The following is a 16,288-nucleotide window of genomic DNA, read 5'->3' on the forward strand; positions in this document are numbered from 1 at the left end:
TCCCTAGCTTCATCAGCTATACAAGACGGCTTATCAGACTGTTGACCATCGCATGACAATTTTGACCTGTCTCGCGATACTTCTGCTGTCCTTGGAAACAGGGGCGCCGCGGGCAGGTACGCACGCTTGGCTCCCATTAGGTACTCAAGTATATGCCGACCTAGGTACCTCGTCGCCGCCAGTACAGTGCTACGGAGTACTCCGTACAGAGTAACCAAGATACTACTGCCCGATTTCTGTGGGTCAGTTGGATCGTTGTTCCCAACCGTTGACGGTCCTTTTGGCTCAGCAGAAGCGGCGCCATGCAATGCCTAAGCAGAACTGGCCAAAGGAAAACAAAGAGAAGAGGAAAATCGCACAGGAAAGCTTTACGCCATGTTAATGCACCCAACATGATTTGCCCCTGCCACTGCTCTAGAGTCTAGACTGCGGATCGATTCAATGTTCGAAAACTGAGCGCGAGGGGGAGCTGCGGGCCAGAAGAGCGTGCAGGCGCCTGCCCAGTCAGTGCCCGCGGGAATATCGTTCCATGACAGACGGTGGGATGAAAGTGGTCAAGTACATTTGCATGCATTGGCCCGTATTGTCCGCACTGGCTAGAAGACAGGACAAAACAAATTACACATGTTCCCCGGCCGGACATTACTTGATGCTAAGATGAATTCCATCCTTGTGTGGTCTGCATGTAGCCCGTGTTTGTGCCAAGCCAATAGCCACCCTCAATCCAGCCTGACCGGTATTCGTCATCAGCTGCACTATCACCACTGCCGTGGCCTGTGCAGGTGGACAGACGAGCAAAGAGGAATGAGGAATGCACCATGGCAGTCATGATAATCCTAATACAACCCTGACCATGCCACAATAATTGTATTGACAGCTCCGGTAGTTGATCCTGATTATTGTGCTATTCCGCCAAGTCAGGGACTTGCTATTTTACTACCTTGTGAGTCGGGGAAGCCATCAAGCGTGTCCCATTTGCTAAGCTCGGCTTTCTGGCTGGCTCCAACCAACAATGACAAGGTATATACCACTTGTAATAAAGAACTGAAATCGTACGAGAGGCCATGATTCTATTCATTCACAAGGACTCTGCAGCCTGCTGGCATGCTGGCAATACCTTTACAGAAGTGAAGATATTCGCGTTAGCTGGTTAGACGTTAAGTGGCATAATGACAAGGCTGCCGATATGTAGTAAGATCTGACATTTGGAGAGAAACATGGAATACGAACTGGAAAAGACGAATGTCTTTAGACACAAAATACGAACTTGATTATAGACGGCCATGCCAATCGTAAGTACGATTCATTCATATCTGCATTGGTATCTCACAGTACCGTGCACTTAACAGGCACGCCGCATGGTCCCTCCCTTCCCCTGTTTCTTCTGACTTGTGCGCCATTCGTCGCTGAAGAACCCGGACCCTTTTGCTGTGTTCCGTTTCCATGCGGAATTCCGCCGTTCTCGCCATTCCTATCATGCAGTCATCCAAAGGCTTTAGCGACAGTCTCGTAGAAGGTTTGGCCCTGAATAGTAGCTAGCTCAAGCTCGAGAGCAGACGGCTGGCGTGATCCATCTGCCCCAGCAAATGTACCGGCACCCCAAGGACTACCGCCTCTGACCTCGGAGAGATTTGTTAGCTGGGCAAAAGTCTTCGCATACCCGAGAGGCACAAAAATGATGCCGTGGTGCGTGAGAGTGGACATTGCTGCAAGTGCCGTTGATTCTTGGCCGCCTCCAGGGGTACCAGTAGACACAAAGACGCCCGCGTACTTGCGAAAGAAGCCGCCAGAAGCCCAGATGCTGCCAGTTTTGTCCCAGAAGGCCTGTCCCACATGTTAGCATAGGTAGCATTGGCAGCTGTAGCCATGAAAGCGACATAGCTGACGCTCCATATTCTTCGAAAAGAGTCACTGACCTTCCACTGGGCAGGAAAGTTGCCATATCGGGTAGGAATGCCGAAAAGGAAGGCATCATATTCCGTTAAGGTAGTGGGATCCTGAAGAACCGGAATGTCGGTTGGCTTCGGGGGGGCATGCATCTTGCTCAAGACGTCATCGGAGAGCGTTTCGGAAATCTGGTACAGATCGACTGTGCCGCCAGCCTTCTCAATGCCTTTCTTCTCGGCCTCGGCAAGCTGCCGAATATGGCCGTACATGGAGTACTGTTGAATCGAAAGTTTTAGATCAGTCAATGGAATATAATTGCAGAGGCCGCAGGAAGCAAAGGGAAGAACATGGTAATCGATGGCAAGCTGGAGATATGCAAGACGACAAGCTCCTAGCAGACAAACGGCCAGTTCCATGGCCTCCCAAATGTCGAAAGTGAGGGGAGGTGAGTGGGCGGGACATACAAAGACGATGGCAATCTTGGGGGCCATGGTTTACGTTGCGGAGTATGATTGTGCAGAGAAGGGTACGGCAGTCAAAAGCCACGTAAAGATTGATATATACTCAAGTATTTAGTATGAATCGCTGCAATGTGACAAGCTGTGGCAAGTCGAAGCTCCGGGCGATGCGGAGGTCTTATAGCTCGAGGAGTTTGAGCTGCTTGACTAATTCAAAAGGCAATCGGACCAGAAATCTTGCAGCGTTAAGTGGAAGGCAAACGAATCCACCCGGCAAGCATTGGTATGATGCCAAAACCCGCATTTGGGCAGGTGGCAGCTGCGACATTGACTTCCATGGTGATGAGGTCGTGGATGTACCTGTACCTTGGCAAACTTGGCGGCAGGGGCTGCCACGTCAATGGGTCGAGTTCCGCTCCAGTCACTAGTGCTTGCTGCTAGCAGTTGCTGTCAGTTCACATGAGGGCTATTCCTCACAGAGTCGAAAAATGAATTGCTGGGTACCTAGGTGCCTACGTGCGCGTGCAGCCCAGTGAGTGATCTTTCCAGATCGCTGTGAGCAGCATGGTGGGCACGAAGCAAGTTCAACCTCGTTGAAATATTGCAAAGTGTCTGTCACTGGGCTATGAACGTCTTACCTTGTCGTCTGTTCGGCTCACTTCAGCAAGCCAAGCCTTTTGAAACTGACCAAGTCCACCCGCCTTACCCGCTGTGCCGCCCGGATCGGTTCATAGCAGGCAAGACTTGATGGTGTACCTGACTGCGATATCTCTTGAAATTTGAAACAACTAGGCCAGTGTACTGGTACCGCTACGATAGAGTCTGGACAAACCTGTCAGTGGTGCCCCTTCTGCTCGCATGATGTACCTGGTGATTCCTCTGCTTGCATCATGTCTTGGTGGATCTTTTGTCACAGATCAATGACGACGGGAAGTTCCCCACTACGGAGTAGTGTTTGGTCAAGTCTGGCTTACAGATTCTTACCAAAGACCCCGCACCAAGCACCAAGCCAACGAACCGGATTAGCTAAGGCTTGGATAAGCTCTATCCCCGTGATTGTTAATGGTGGTGCATGTCGCGCTCCCTTGCATGTCCAAATCTTCCCAAACAAAGAAATGGACACAATCTGCCCAACTACTTAGTATCCAGGCGGTTAGTTATTCAGCTGCTCATGTGGATATTATTAATGCTTTCTTAATGGCAGCTCCGTGGCGCTTCAGAGACAGCGGTCTAGTTACTCCGTACCAGCCCACCGCACTGACTAATTTCATTACTGCTGATGACCAGAATCCCAAATGCGCCCCAGATGCCATTGTCGTCAGTATAGGAGGCGATGGGGTAAAAATACTACAATTTCCGTTAGAGCAACTGCCATGCTCATATGTACTGTGTAATGCCAATTGCCATGGTACCATGAAAGACCGGGACAAAAGCCGTGCCACCTGTGGAGTACGGCGAACAAGAGTATATGGCTTTAGACTTGCTGCCCACATGAACATCAAAACCATCCATCCATTAATGGCCAAAGCTGAAAAATCAGGACTGAAAACCCAAAAGCATCAAGCAGCAGGGGAAATACTATCCAAAACGCTATGCAACCATAATCATTCGTCAACGTCCAGCAACACTTCACGTCCGATCATAATGCATTACCATCACGAGACTCTTCGTTTAGTGGCTGGATAACAATCGCCGGGAGCCTAGATATGCGCAAGCTGGGTAATTGAGGTACGCCACCAACCCCTCTCGGTGTACGGAACGGAGAAAATGCCCAATCTTCCTGGGGAGTTGCATGAGCAGGTTCTGTGATTGTTTGTTCAGTCTGTGGTGTCTGTTCGCTTGTTCCCGAATAATCCGGTGGCGGAGGGGTCATCGATCTTGCAATTGCCCCGGCATGATCTTCTCCGAGGGATACGTTCTCATACTCTGGAGGAAAAATTGGTTCCACTCCAGAACGACCCTCCACAGGCTCCGGCCCGAATCCAGCCTCAGGCTCTACACTCGGCAACCTTGGTGTTGTAGATCTTGAATAGTCCCGCGTCCTGGAGGATCCCGGGTTAAATTCGCTATCGATACTACTCAGAGAGCTTGTGCTCCGTTCTCGGCGATGCAGACCTGGTGATGAACCAAGCTCAGAACGGGTTGAAAGCGCGATGCTGGCAGCATCGGAAAGTAGTCCAGCACATTCGCTCTCGTTGCTATTAGCCCTGATCCGAGTCCCGTCGTGTCGCGCAACACCCAAATCTGCATATGAAACGCTGGAAACAGATCTCTGTCGCTGGTCTTGTATACGGCTCAATTCTTGGCGGAGCTCGTCAATGTTATTATTATTGTTGGTAGCGCGAGAGCGAGCCCTGATATTTGCCAAGGCATTACTGTCACCCCGCTGCCGAGCCTCGCGGCGTTGTCGTCTCAACTCATTATGCACTGCGATCTGTTCTCGTCTGGTAACTCGTATTTGATATATTGCTTCCATTTCCTCGTCTCGTAAAGCTTCCTCCTCCTCGGCAGTAGGGAGATCGACGATAACGTCAACACCATCCCTATCACCCTCTCTCCCGAGAACCTGCTCATTATTTGCGGCAGTGGCACGGTACGCAGGTAATGTCATCACAGAACGAATAGAGGTGTTTCGGTCAACAGAAGCCGCAGTTTGAGTCGCCCATGTCATTGTACTCCCCAAAAGTCGTGGATCTCGAAGGGTATTGACATGATTGATAGACACCGCTGTTGGTTCGAGCTGGTGAATGTGAGCTTCGCCGTCAAGATTTTCGCCACGAGCTTGTTGGTATCTTGCATGGCCAAATGGTTTGCGCCCGAATAGATGGAGAACTGGCCACCGCCCGCTTGCTCCAGCGGCTTGATCATCTGGCCGCCGGCGGCGTGCTCTGAAGAAAGCGACAAAGAGGACTGATAATAGTGCAAACAGTGCGATGAAGGCTACAATTATCTGTAATGTGTCCATTGTTAAGCGACATATTGTAAGTTCCAAAGATGCATTCAGACGCATACGATCAATGTTAAATCCTTGTTATTCAGGTCTCGGCGATGTCGTTGACCAGTGGGTTTGGACAAGGTGCGGGAGACGGGCGGTCGCGGAAGAGCTGCATCTGAGAGGCGCATGCTTTTCGACAGCAATCGTACAGCTTTATGACTACATGATTCTGTATACAGTAAGGCTAATAATGGGAACAGTGTCAGAATAGATCATTCCATGAGTTGTTGCCTTGGCGGCTGGTCGATGCGTTTTTCAATGACCTGGCCAGAGTCGCCAGATCAGATCATTCATAGGTGGCTGAGGAGTTGAAAAGGTATTTATTTGAGAAACACAATACTTACGGAGAACAGTCCCGGAGCTCGAGTTGCAAAGCAATCCGTTAGGGACGGCAGTTAACTTGATAATTAACGTTAGATATTCCTTGAAAACGGCGAGGACCGGACCTTGGACGTCGTAAGACCTACGTAGTACTCCGTAAAGCCTGTTGATTCGTATCGCAAAATACTCCTCAGGCAGCGTCATCCAACATTGCTGTCAGCCGCCTTGGCGACTTGAGCCACCATTGGTTGAACAGCCAATAGGAATGGGAGTGGCTGGCAGAGGGAAGGAAGAGTGGAACCGCCACAGCAACGTTGACTTGACGTGTAACGCCTCAGGCCAGCGCTTTCTACCACACACAAAAGTGTGACGTGGGCCACGTCCATTTTTTAGTGTGACACTAGGGGACAAGCTTCACGATAACACGTCTTTACAGAATAAAATAAGGACATGTTGCATGGCTGTTCACTTTCAAGTAGTTTGCTTCACCCGCGGGAAGACGCAGGCCAGGCGGCAGAGATGCACCTTGAACGGGATGGTGGTATTCCGTCAACAGAAAGACTCCTGTCACAATTTTTCATGCATCAAACTTCTCATTGCTAGCCAGAAGCGACTCGTTACGGTCACAAGGGCAGAGAGGTCGTCACGATACTAATCTGGGCCGAGTTGTCCGTTGGAACGACTCATGAGAAAACCCCCTTTCCGAGCATGACTTCCCGAACATGAACTTGATCCCAAAAATATGGGGCTTGCCCCTAAACAACAATGACTATCTAAGCATGCTGAAGGGCAGCAGGTATTGAAATCACCATGCATTCCACTTGCCCAGGCATCGTGCCGAGGATCTCGGTATCGTCAGATATGAAATTCCTCCATAATCTATCCAAACTTCTTCTCAAACTTCTTCAGCATGCCTGAAACCCCTCTTTCCAGACGTCCTGCACTCTCTTCTAACCTTCCTCGCGGTTCTGTTTTAGTTTGATATTGATGTGAATTATTCACGCCAAATTCGACCTGTGTTGGCTGATATAACTGTTGATGTATAGAATAATCTTTGCTGTCTTGCCGCACACTACTTTGATGGCTGTATGTATAGTTGGAGAAGCCTCCAGGAGGAGCAACAGAGCTGTGCCCTGGAACTTGCGTCGCTGGTTGAGAAAGCGGCGGTGGTACGAAGCCCGGAGAACCTGGGAGCCCTGAAAAAGCAGATGCTGAATTTGCAGGTATAGTTGTGGCTGTTGGTATACTCAACTGCCTCGGAGGCCCAGAAAATTGAGGAGGCAAGCTGGAGCTGTTGGTGATATTCGGCGGCAGCCCAGGACTGGTCATCGCAAGAGTAAACAGTGATTGAGGAGGAAACGCTGGCGTGAATGGTTGTTTTTGATAGTCGTGAGCAACCGCCACTGCCAATGGGTTTAATGGATCTTCGTCCGGTGGTGGTGTTTTCTCACGATGCCTTATCGCCTCTGGTGCAGCCGGTGCAGCAGGATTATACGCCATTGGTGCGAAACTGCCCGGCGGCGGCGGCGGAGGAGGCGGCGGATTCGCTAACACATCAAGCGGAGCCGCCGAAGCCGCATCAGCTGTCCCCTCTTGAGGCACAATCGTCGATGATGATGTAGTAGTAGTAGTTCCGTACTGCGGGTCCGAAACGGCTACATGCTCAAGGTTTTGAACGACTGAACTCATTGCTGCGGTTTGTGAGTCGCCGGGTTCGTCGAAAACTTCCACTTGGGCAGATGGCAAAACTCTTCTCACACCGTTAACGAACTGTAGAGCATCATTTTGAGTCCGAAAATAAATATCGAGTGAGTGTAATTTGTAGTGGTACTTTCTCTCATTGCGCGGATCGTAGGTTGGGAGGTGCCATTCACTGTGATCCACAGAATCGGCCACAATCAGAGTCACAGCACAGTGATGCTTGAAAGAGTATCTCACACGGGCTTGGTCAAGAACTGCACAATGGTCAAATTAGTCCAATCAAATTCAATCTGGCTTTCATGGCTGGCGAGGTCCTCACACCCGTCAAAAGCATCCTGTTCATCAGTCCCTGGTTTGTTCGCTATCTCTATGCGACACCTTCTGTCCTGCGCGTTTTCAAAAAGGTACACGTATGAACCTTTGTCAAAACGATGATGTCTCGGTCTGAAATTCTCGGGCTCATAGAAATAATGTACGTCACCGAATCTAACGAATACCCGGAGACCGTGATCAGAAATTGCCCTTGGACGTTTCAGATGACCAGGAGATCGACTCACAGTGTAGCTACATTTTCCTCGCCGGCTCGCGTTGCCATTTTTCACATGCAAACCCCAACCAAGGGAGTTCTGGTCCGAAAATTTTCGGCCCTAGAAGCTCTCAGAATGTTGTCATGGAACTGGTATCAAACAATATGACGGATTGCGGGGAAGCCGAAGGTAGGTCAGCTTTTTGTACTGCCAGCCTCCTAGGTGCCACTCTCTGTCTTCCGCACACGATCATGGAACCATATGCAGTGACCCTTGAATGGCTACTTCCTCGGCGCTTAAATGTCTAGCCCTTTATTTTGGGCCACTAGTACTAGCCAATAAGATATCGCACGGCACGGCAGACCCACTAAGGCATTTGGCCACGTAAGCGCATGGAATTAGGATAATGCGCACACGATTCGTGGACCCGAGCGCCCCTTTTCATAGGGCGCACACAATTCCTCTCTTTTTGTAGCTTAATTCAGGGCTTTTGGGTATCGTCTACTCCGTACGTGATATCTAGCTTCGGTGCCCCCGCTATCGTGTGACATAAGACAACTGACTTGAGGTGTCGATGTGATGCCCCACCAGACAGATTTGTAAAACGACCAATAACTTAGGCTGGTGGAGGTAGTTATAGGTGGGGCCGTCTAAAGGAAAGCTAAAGACAAATGATCACGTGCCTTCGTGTTTCGCGTGGTGACACACATCTTGTTCCCGTTCACGCGTTGACAGCTCGGTTTTCACGATATCATCACAACCTCCTCCTCATCATAGTCTTCAAGTATGTCGTGCATGAAGGGATTTTGGCTCCGAGAAAAATAGAGATGAAATTGCATCCGCCGATCCCTTTCACTCTCGCCTGGCGCCCTCCCAAAGAGCATCACTGCAAATGACTGACAGCAATAGTCCCCAGGTTTGTCCAGAAGCTGCGGCACGCCCAGAAGAGTCAGATGAGAGATTGAAGACCCTCAAATATCATCTACTAGGCCCTTCGTTGACCAAAGCTGGCCAGGAGAAAGTGGACCAAAATAAAGTGGGATTTCGCCTTCACCCTCTTCCTCTCTTCACCGTCATATCTCATACCAACCACTGGCGCAGGTTTCAGAAATTATTTACAATGCATCCAAAGGCTCCAAATTCTTCAATCAGGAAGAGATCAGAGACCAAGCCTTGACCCAAAAGATCGAGAAAATTCTCGTGACAAAGCGTCAGCTTGAACAGCAAGACCTCACCCAGGAACTCCGAAATGCAGATCGCGTCATCCACGAGCTTGAGCTGTCGAGAGACCTTACTCAACACATTGTTCACGTTGACTGCGATGCCTTTTATGCAGCTGTAGAACAACTGGAGCATCCTGAGCTCAAAGACGTACCGTTTGCGGTTGGCGGGGGTGTGTTGACGACTTGCAACTATATCGCCAGACAGTTTGGGTGTCGATCCGGCATGGCTGGTTTCGTGGCAAAACAATTGTGTCCTTCTTTGATTCTCATCAAGCCAAATTTCCAAAAATACACTGCCAAAGCCCAGGAGATTCGAGAGATTCTTGCCGATTACGACCCGCGGTTTGAAAGCGCGAGTATAGATGAAGCCTATCTAAACATAACCGAGTACTGTCACGACAGAAATGTCATTCCGTCTGAGGTCATTGAGCAGATGAGACGAGAAATTCACCAGAAAACGGCTATAACAGTATCAGCTGGCATTGCTGCAAACACAAAGCTTGCGAAGATTTGCTCAAACATGAACAAACCGAATGGCCAGTATGAGCTACCATCCGACCGTACATCTATCATGGCTTTCATGAGGGGCTTGCCGACAAGAAAAGTCAATGGTATCGGCCGCGTCCTTGAACGTGAGCTTTTGGAACTCGGCGTGAGAACCTGTGGTGAGATATACGAACATAGGAAATATCTCAGTTTATTGTTTGGGGACAAGACTTTCGAATTTTTGATCAGCTGTTACCTTGGACTTGGTCGCACCAGGGTCCAACCCGCCGAGGATTATGATCGAAAAAGTATCGGAACGGAAAGCACGTTTCGCGAGATGTCTGATTCGGCGAAGTTAAGGGAGAAGTTGCGATGGACAGCAGAGGAACTAGAGAAAGATATGGAGCGAGCCCATTGTAAAGGCCGAACCCTCTGTTTGAAGATCAAGTTACACACGTTCGAAGTCCTTACACGACAGGCTGTAATGCCACGGGCTATATGTTCCGCCGATGACCTATATCACTTTTCTTTGCCGATACTGGCCAAGCTCGAGCAAGAGATCCCAGGTTTGAAACTAAGACTGATGGGACTGCGATGCACGCATCTTGTGAGCACCAAAAAGCCAGATACGATGGCTTTCTTTGGTCTAGTAAGGCGGGGAATGGCTCGTATCGGAGGCCAGTGCCAACCTGACCGGCCTCCAGAGGGTCAAGTAACAGACGATGATACCCTGGTATTCGAAAGCTTATCTGCCGATGAAAGCGTTCCAGAACGACCTCCGAGACTTGGCAGACATGGCAGGGAGGTTGTGCCTAACCCTAAAAAACACGGGCTAGATACGGCAGAGTTGCGGTGGGACTGTCCTGTTTGCTTTCGGCCACAAGAGGCTAATGAAAAGGTATTTAACGACCATATTGACCTTTGTTTATCGCGGCAGACGATACGTGACGCAGTTCAGTGCCAGGTGTCGAAGAAAATAGAGGCGTTTCAGCCTGATTCACAGCGGCCGTCTTTGAACAAGAAAAGGGGAAAGACCATCCCAAAAGATCCGAAGCAGAAAAGGCTCTCATTCGGGTGAAGAAACCTGGCAGGCTGGAGGACTGAAAGGCACATGTGTAATGATACCCACTCATGCTACATTACGGTCCTGGTACTACATATTCCCGCTGGCTACTCTGGAGGCTCACATCATCCGACACAAACACTCAGTGCCATAATCGACTTGTCAGTGGATACCGGTTGCATGGAACACGTGGAGTGGTAGAGTCTACATTTGGGGCGGCTATAAATCAACAAATGTGTAACTCATAACTAGTTCTGCAATCTAAACGTCAGTATTCCAGTAAGTCCGGTAAGGAAATTGATCGGCAACGACTACAATTCCTCGTGACCCTGTACCTCATACGTCGTCAGTAATGGGCGTTTTCGCAGTCTTGGTAGCATGAGAAACAATCGTGATTACCTTCTCGCCAGCTTGGCCGGCTACTTTTGTCTCGTCCACTTCTTCTTGTTCTTCTCCCGCCTCTCTCTCGGTGGGAGTAACACCCTCAATTCCAACCAACTCAGTTTCAAAAACTACGCAACACGTGTGAACAACAGCATCGTCACCTTCAGAGATAACACAGTCGGACCAACTTACTCAGAGTGGCTCCCGCGGGAATGGGGCCAATGCCACGTTCGCCGTAGCCGAGCTCGGGGGGGATGGTGAGTGTTCTGGCAGGGGTTAGACAGAAGTATGTGGCCGCTCATGGGTATTTGACACGGACCTCTTTTCTCCAATACACATGTCGAGAAGGCCCTGGTCCCATCTAACTCATCCATTTGTTAGCTCTGTTATACGAGAAAGGAGAGGTCAAGGCATCGAACCCTGCAATGACTTGTCCAGACCCCAAGGTGAAAGAGAGGGGTTGGCCTCTGTCATAGCCTTTTGAAGCAGTCATGGTCAGCGCTACTTCACGTTCCAGATGCATGAGTTGATAGAGATGTAACGTACTAGCATCGAACTTCTTTCCCGAGCCTCCCAGTGTGCCCTTGTAATGCATGGAGACCTTGTCGCCTTTTTGAGTTTTGCGGTCACACTGGACTGGACGTGTCACGTCGATCTTGAGGTCCTCGGCAGCGGCAGTCACAAGGTTGACCACGGAGGCGGCGAGGATGGACAAAGTTGCAAGAGACCTCATCTTCAGGCACTGAAAAGTTGAATTGGGCGGACGAGTGGGGTGGAAGCTTCGAAAATGGCCACACTGATTTGCATATGAATAAGGGCGGTAGTAGACTGCTCCCCAACGTGAAGTCGGCGTTGTTGCAAGGTGACTGTTTGGCCTGCGTGTACGCGTTTTGCGTGACGACGAGGTGAGGGCTGGCGGGAGGGGCTGGCGGACCACTGACACCTGAGTCCTGACAGGCCAGCGTGTTGCGGAGTACTCCGTACTACTGGAGATCCTTTAGTCTGGTACTCCGTACGGATACGGAGTATCAAGACAGAACTGGTTGGTGGCGTGGGAAAGCGAGTGAGTCAACAACTTGGGAGCTTTGTCAATGTATAACTTGCTACAGCGGACTCGACATCAACAAGAGTCCGGGTGGACTTGGAGACCTGTACGCCGGGTTCGCTTGTGTCGGGTCAACGTACTTAAGTAGGTACCTAGGGTATGTACTTGGGTTGGGCGTGGCAGAAGTAATTCCCTCCCTGTGCACGTAGTACGCCAGGCTTCCCAAGCACGCATGATTTTGCAGTTTCAGACGTGCCCTACTTGGGTGATGGATGAAGCACTGCGTCCCATACGCACATACATCGTCCCGAGCGCATGCGAGGCTGGCACTTGGACATGCTGAATTACTTACTACTTGAACCCAGCATGCTGTGGAAAGCGTCATCAGCACAACCACGATCATCTAGGTTACATGTACCAAGGAACCTCGGCATCTTCTGGTGCTGATTCGTCTCTGCCTGTACTAAAGATAGCCCAGCTTTTGGCGACTAGATTTGCCACAGCTTACGTCCCTGCCCGGCAACCCGGGCATTGGTGTGTTTCATCTGATGATGCGACAAAAGATGCCCGCTCGAATGTTGCCGCCTTGAACGTGCCTGGCCCGGGTACGGAGTAGTGATTGTGCTTCGAAGACAAGGGCAAGAACCTGGGAACCATGTGTTGGGGTGTGTGTGGTCTCGCTGCAGCTTTAGCAGGCCTGGTGCCCAATGGTACCTGCAGCAGACCCAAAGGCGCACAGCACAGGGCATGTGGCATCCCGCCGAGCAAATCACAGATTCAAGGCACAGCCACATGCGCTCTGTTTGATGTGCCCATCGTATATTGCTCCCCTTCTTTGGCTCAATGGCATAGCTCTACAGGAACCACTGCAGGTTCGTGCTCTGAAGATGCTGTGGGTTGGTCGTCGCCTGCATATACTACGTAAATATGCACAGTCGGTCCATGCTGGTTGAGTGCCAGTTGGACATGGTACGCTGGCGACAACAGAAACTTAGAAAAAAGGAACGGAAGCCAAAGGTTGGCGAAGACCTACGGAGTTGTCAGCAGCTGGTCTCTGCCTGACCGGGCCTCTGAAGTGAGGCTCGAGGCAGAGGCAGCCAGCCAGCCAATCAACAATACCAGGCCTGCTGGGGCTTCACGTCAAGAGTTCAGCCATAGCCGTCAATGCATCTCACCAGGGGGATGATGGCCCTGGGAGGGGGCCAAAGTACTCCTAGGACGGAGAACCTAGGTACGTACTTAAGTACGTTACCCAATACTATATACAGAGCACCAAAGTAGGCATGTTCTCCGCATCGTCGAGGGCAATGCCCCTTGACAAGGCAGCATCATCTGGTAAGGGGGTGGTGGGGTGTGCGTCGACTCTTCCTGGTCGTATGCGTCTCGAGGCTGCTGGGAGTCTGGGACGGTGTTCGGAGTACCATGAAATATCACTCACCAGATAGCTCAGTCTTCAAGGTCCAGAACTTGCTGGGGTGCGAAGGCAGCAGCTCTGCGCTCACCACCGCTGTGCTGGTGAGTCAACATTAACGAGCTGTGCCACCAAGCAAGCACCTACCGCCGTTGAGCTTGATGCTCGCCTTGCTGGCCTTGTCCATGGGCAGCTTTTGACGTCGACACGTTTTGGCTTGGCGGCGACATTCCCGCTTCCTCCTCGTTGCTACTACTACTCGTCGTATCCCCATGCTCAAACGCTTGGTTGGGCACGCGGGCAAGTTTTGCCACTCCCGCCTCGCCTTCGCTTACGATGGAACAGACAACCAATACTTGCCATCCTACATACGGGCTATGCTTTTTGTTCCTATTGTGAATCCAAACGAGGCCGGCATGGTCCTAGTATTCTCAGCCAACCAAGCCCATGTTGCGCCTTATTCGGACTCTTGCCCTACAATCCTTCCGCCGTGAAGTTTGGCGACTCTGTCTTCGTCATCACACTTGCCTTTTACTAGGGGCGCACCACTTTGACTCATTCCTGCTTTTGAGGTCCCATTAGAAACATGCCCTAGCCAAGCTCGTATCAAACGAAATGCTTGCCTCATTCTCAACTAGACAGGCATGGTCCAGTTCCCAAGCCATCGGCCCATCCATCGCCTTGTCCTTTCCTTGCACGCCGTGTCTACCTAGGATGTTTCCATGCCTACATTAAGTAGCCTGTGTGAATATATAATCAGTCTCTTCTTCCCTCCAGTGTTCGGACCATGTCTCTTTCGTTCCATACTCTACTTGATCCTACCTCACATGCTCTGGGGCTCATTGCAATATTCAAATAGCTGTCCGCATTCGCAGCCGGCATTGTTACTGTCTACTTTTCTACTTTGAAGCATCACAAAATAGCCCTGATTCAGGCGAGTCTTTGACCTCGAAAACCAACGCCTCAAATGCCTACTCAATACCAGGTCCAAGTACACCAGTCAAGCCGGACTCCCTCGATCGGAAGCTCTTACTCCTGTTCCAGCCAATCATACGCGAGCTCTATGGATGATTCGAGCTGCAGCTCCTTGTCCTCTGGCACATATCGACAGTATGGAGGTGGTAAGTCATCACCCCTGGGCACAATACTCAAGTTGAAATATCTGTTAATACGTGCTAGCAGATAAGCATGCGATTCAAGTAAATATAGCGTCAAACGGAACCAGGGTTGTCAATCACAACAGACCCAGACGCGAACATGCATCACCTAGCCCCGGCTATGGCAACTCCAATCGCCGATGATGATGATAGGCGCCTCGACTTAAAGTGGTGGTGAATTGCGACCCGTTCGCTCATGTCTGATTTCTTTCTGCCCCTTTTCATTTTCCTTTTTTCCCCTTGTGTGTTTATTCCGATGTGTATTCTTTTTATATTAGGGACATCACCTAGATGGGAGTTGTATAAGTGCTTTTTGTCCAAATTTGGGAGACGTGGACTTGCTCGACTAGACTTTACTTTAATGTAAGGCGCATCGGTTGGGAGAATACTTTGTATCAAATATTGGATGGAGTATAGAGATCAGGATCATAGGACCACACGGTCTTCTCAATGTCAGCGGCAACTGAGATTACTTCCCTCCACTCAAGAAATACAACGACCTGCTAAGTGGGTCTCACGCAAGTCAGTTTCAACGTACATACCATTTGTATTACGAAAAGTTTAGGTTAAGATGCCACATCAAGATAAAAATCCATCAAAATACAGGAGTCGATGAGAAGAAAATTCGGTCCGAGAAGTCACCATGTCCTGTGCACCGTTGAGAAATGCTCTTCACCTTTCCCAGTAGTCTGCCGCTGTTAAGTTCTTCGATCATATCGGGTGCTGGCTGATCTGAATAAAGTATATCCCTGGGGTTAAAGGAGGCTTGGACAACTTGCTTTGCACATCGGCCAGGAGAAGAGACCAAGCTGTAAGTTCCTGTAGTCACAACCGGTCACATTGAGGAATGGAATTATGTATGAAGTTCCTGTTTACATCCCTTGAAATCGCAGATTTGGCATTCCAAAAAGTAGAAGGATAACGAGTGCTTGCTGCAACTGGAGAGGATCTGGCTAGGCGCCACCCTCACGCTTTGCATACTCTTCTTCCATTGCTTCCTCATATTGCTGGTCCGCAGTTCGCGGATCTTCATGCAAGACACCGCCTTTGACCAGGTCTTCTGGGCTCGGGCGGTGAGAAATCTTGTCGTTAAGTTTGTCTTCGAGCATACTTCTTTCCAGCTACGAGTCACATTAGTTTCCGGCGTACAGATACAAGCAACCGGCGTTTTGCTGGCAAAATTTACCTCTTTCTGGTGTGCGAGAAGTCCTGGTGCGGCAGACGATGCCGGTAGGATGTTCTCTGCCCAACATTACATGCTAGTCAGCGCTGTCCACCTGCAGAATTGAGCACGATAGCGAAATCCAGCAGCCAAAGTACCGCAGAAGAGGTACCGCAGAAGATGTAGACATTACCCACTTTCTACGAGCTCTGCACGATTAGGTCGGTGCATCAGGTGATTCTCGAGCGAGTTCTTCCTGACTGCATCTGGTCTGATGGGTGAAATTGGAGTCTCATCGACCTGCTGGGATTGTCGCTCTATAGCTGCTGGCTCAGACATTTTGCAAATACCAACTGGAGTTGGGAGGTCGCGGATTGTTAGACTTAGATCTGGGGAAGCTTTGGTAGCTGCTGGTTGTGACGTGAGACGGGGAACGGATGACACTCGGCCATCACAATTCGGGCGGAT

General features: G+C 50.2%; 6 protein-coding genes across 6 annotated transcripts; 1 reads left to right on the forward strand and 5 right to left on the reverse strand.

Annotated features, from left to right (window-relative positions):
- Positions 1-1,482: 1,482 nt before the first annotated feature.
- MAM_04718 (minor allergen Alt a 7) lies at positions 1,483-2,378 on the reverse strand (the record flags this gene model as incomplete). The annotated part of the gene is made up of 2 exons (XM_040823516.1): positions 1,483-1,824; positions 1,917-2,378. 2 exons carry the CDS (start codon positions 2,376-2,378, stop codon positions 1,483-1,485), a joined length of 804 nt encoding a protein of 267 aa, XP_040678769.1.
- Positions 2,379-3,984: 1,606 nt separating this feature from the next.
- On the reverse strand, positions 3,985-5,468 carry MAM_04719 (uncharacterized protein; the record flags this gene model as incomplete). The annotated part of the gene is made up of 2 exons (XM_040823517.1): positions 3,985-5,295; positions 5,358-5,468. The coding sequence occupies 2 exons, from the start codon at positions 5,466-5,468 to the stop codon at positions 3,985-3,987; spliced, it is 1,422 nt and encodes a 473-aa protein (XP_040678770.1).
- Positions 5,469-6,540: 1,072 nt separating this feature from the next.
- Positions 6,541-7,350, reverse strand: MAM_04720 (uncharacterized protein; the record flags this gene model as incomplete). The annotated part of the gene is made up of 1 exon (XM_040823518.1): positions 6,541-7,350. One exon carries the CDS (start codon positions 7,348-7,350, stop codon positions 6,541-6,543), a length of 810 nt encoding a protein of 269 aa, XP_040678771.1.
- Positions 7,351-8,781: 1,431 nt separating this feature from the next.
- Positions 8,782-10,314, forward strand: MAM_04721 (DNA-repair protein, UmuC-like protein; the record flags this gene model as incomplete). Its single annotated transcript, XM_040823519.1, has 3 exons — positions 8,782-8,925; positions 8,991-10,247; positions 10,303-10,314. 3 exons carry the CDS (start codon positions 8,782-8,784, stop codon positions 10,312-10,314), a joined length of 1,413 nt encoding a protein of 470 aa, XP_040678772.1.
- A 683-nt stretch (positions 10,315-10,997) lies between these two features.
- On the reverse strand, positions 10,998-11,778 carry MAM_04722 (Peptidyl-prolyl cis-trans isomerase; the record flags this gene model as incomplete). The annotated part of the gene is made up of 5 exons (XM_040823520.1): positions 10,998-11,173; positions 11,238-11,311; positions 11,365-11,406; positions 11,465-11,546; positions 11,592-11,778. 5 exons carry the CDS (start codon positions 11,776-11,778, stop codon positions 10,998-11,000), a joined length of 561 nt encoding a protein of 186 aa, XP_040678773.1.
- A 3,833-nt stretch (positions 11,779-15,611) lies between these two features.
- On the reverse strand, positions 15,612-16,159 carry MAM_04723 (RPEL repeat protein; the record flags this gene model as incomplete). Its single annotated transcript, XM_040823521.1, has 3 exons — positions 15,612-15,779; positions 15,845-15,900; positions 16,018-16,159. 3 exons carry the CDS (start codon positions 16,157-16,159, stop codon positions 15,612-15,614), a joined length of 366 nt encoding a protein of 121 aa, XP_040678774.1.
- Positions 16,160-16,288: the final 129 nt, after the last annotated feature.

This window comes from Metarhizium album, assembly GCF_000804445.1.
Source record: "Metarhizium album ARSEF 1941 chromosome Unknown scaffold_10, whole genome shotgun sequence".
NCBI classification, from domain to species: domain Eukaryota; kingdom Fungi; phylum Ascomycota; class Sordariomycetes; order Hypocreales; family Clavicipitaceae; genus Metarhizium; species Metarhizium album.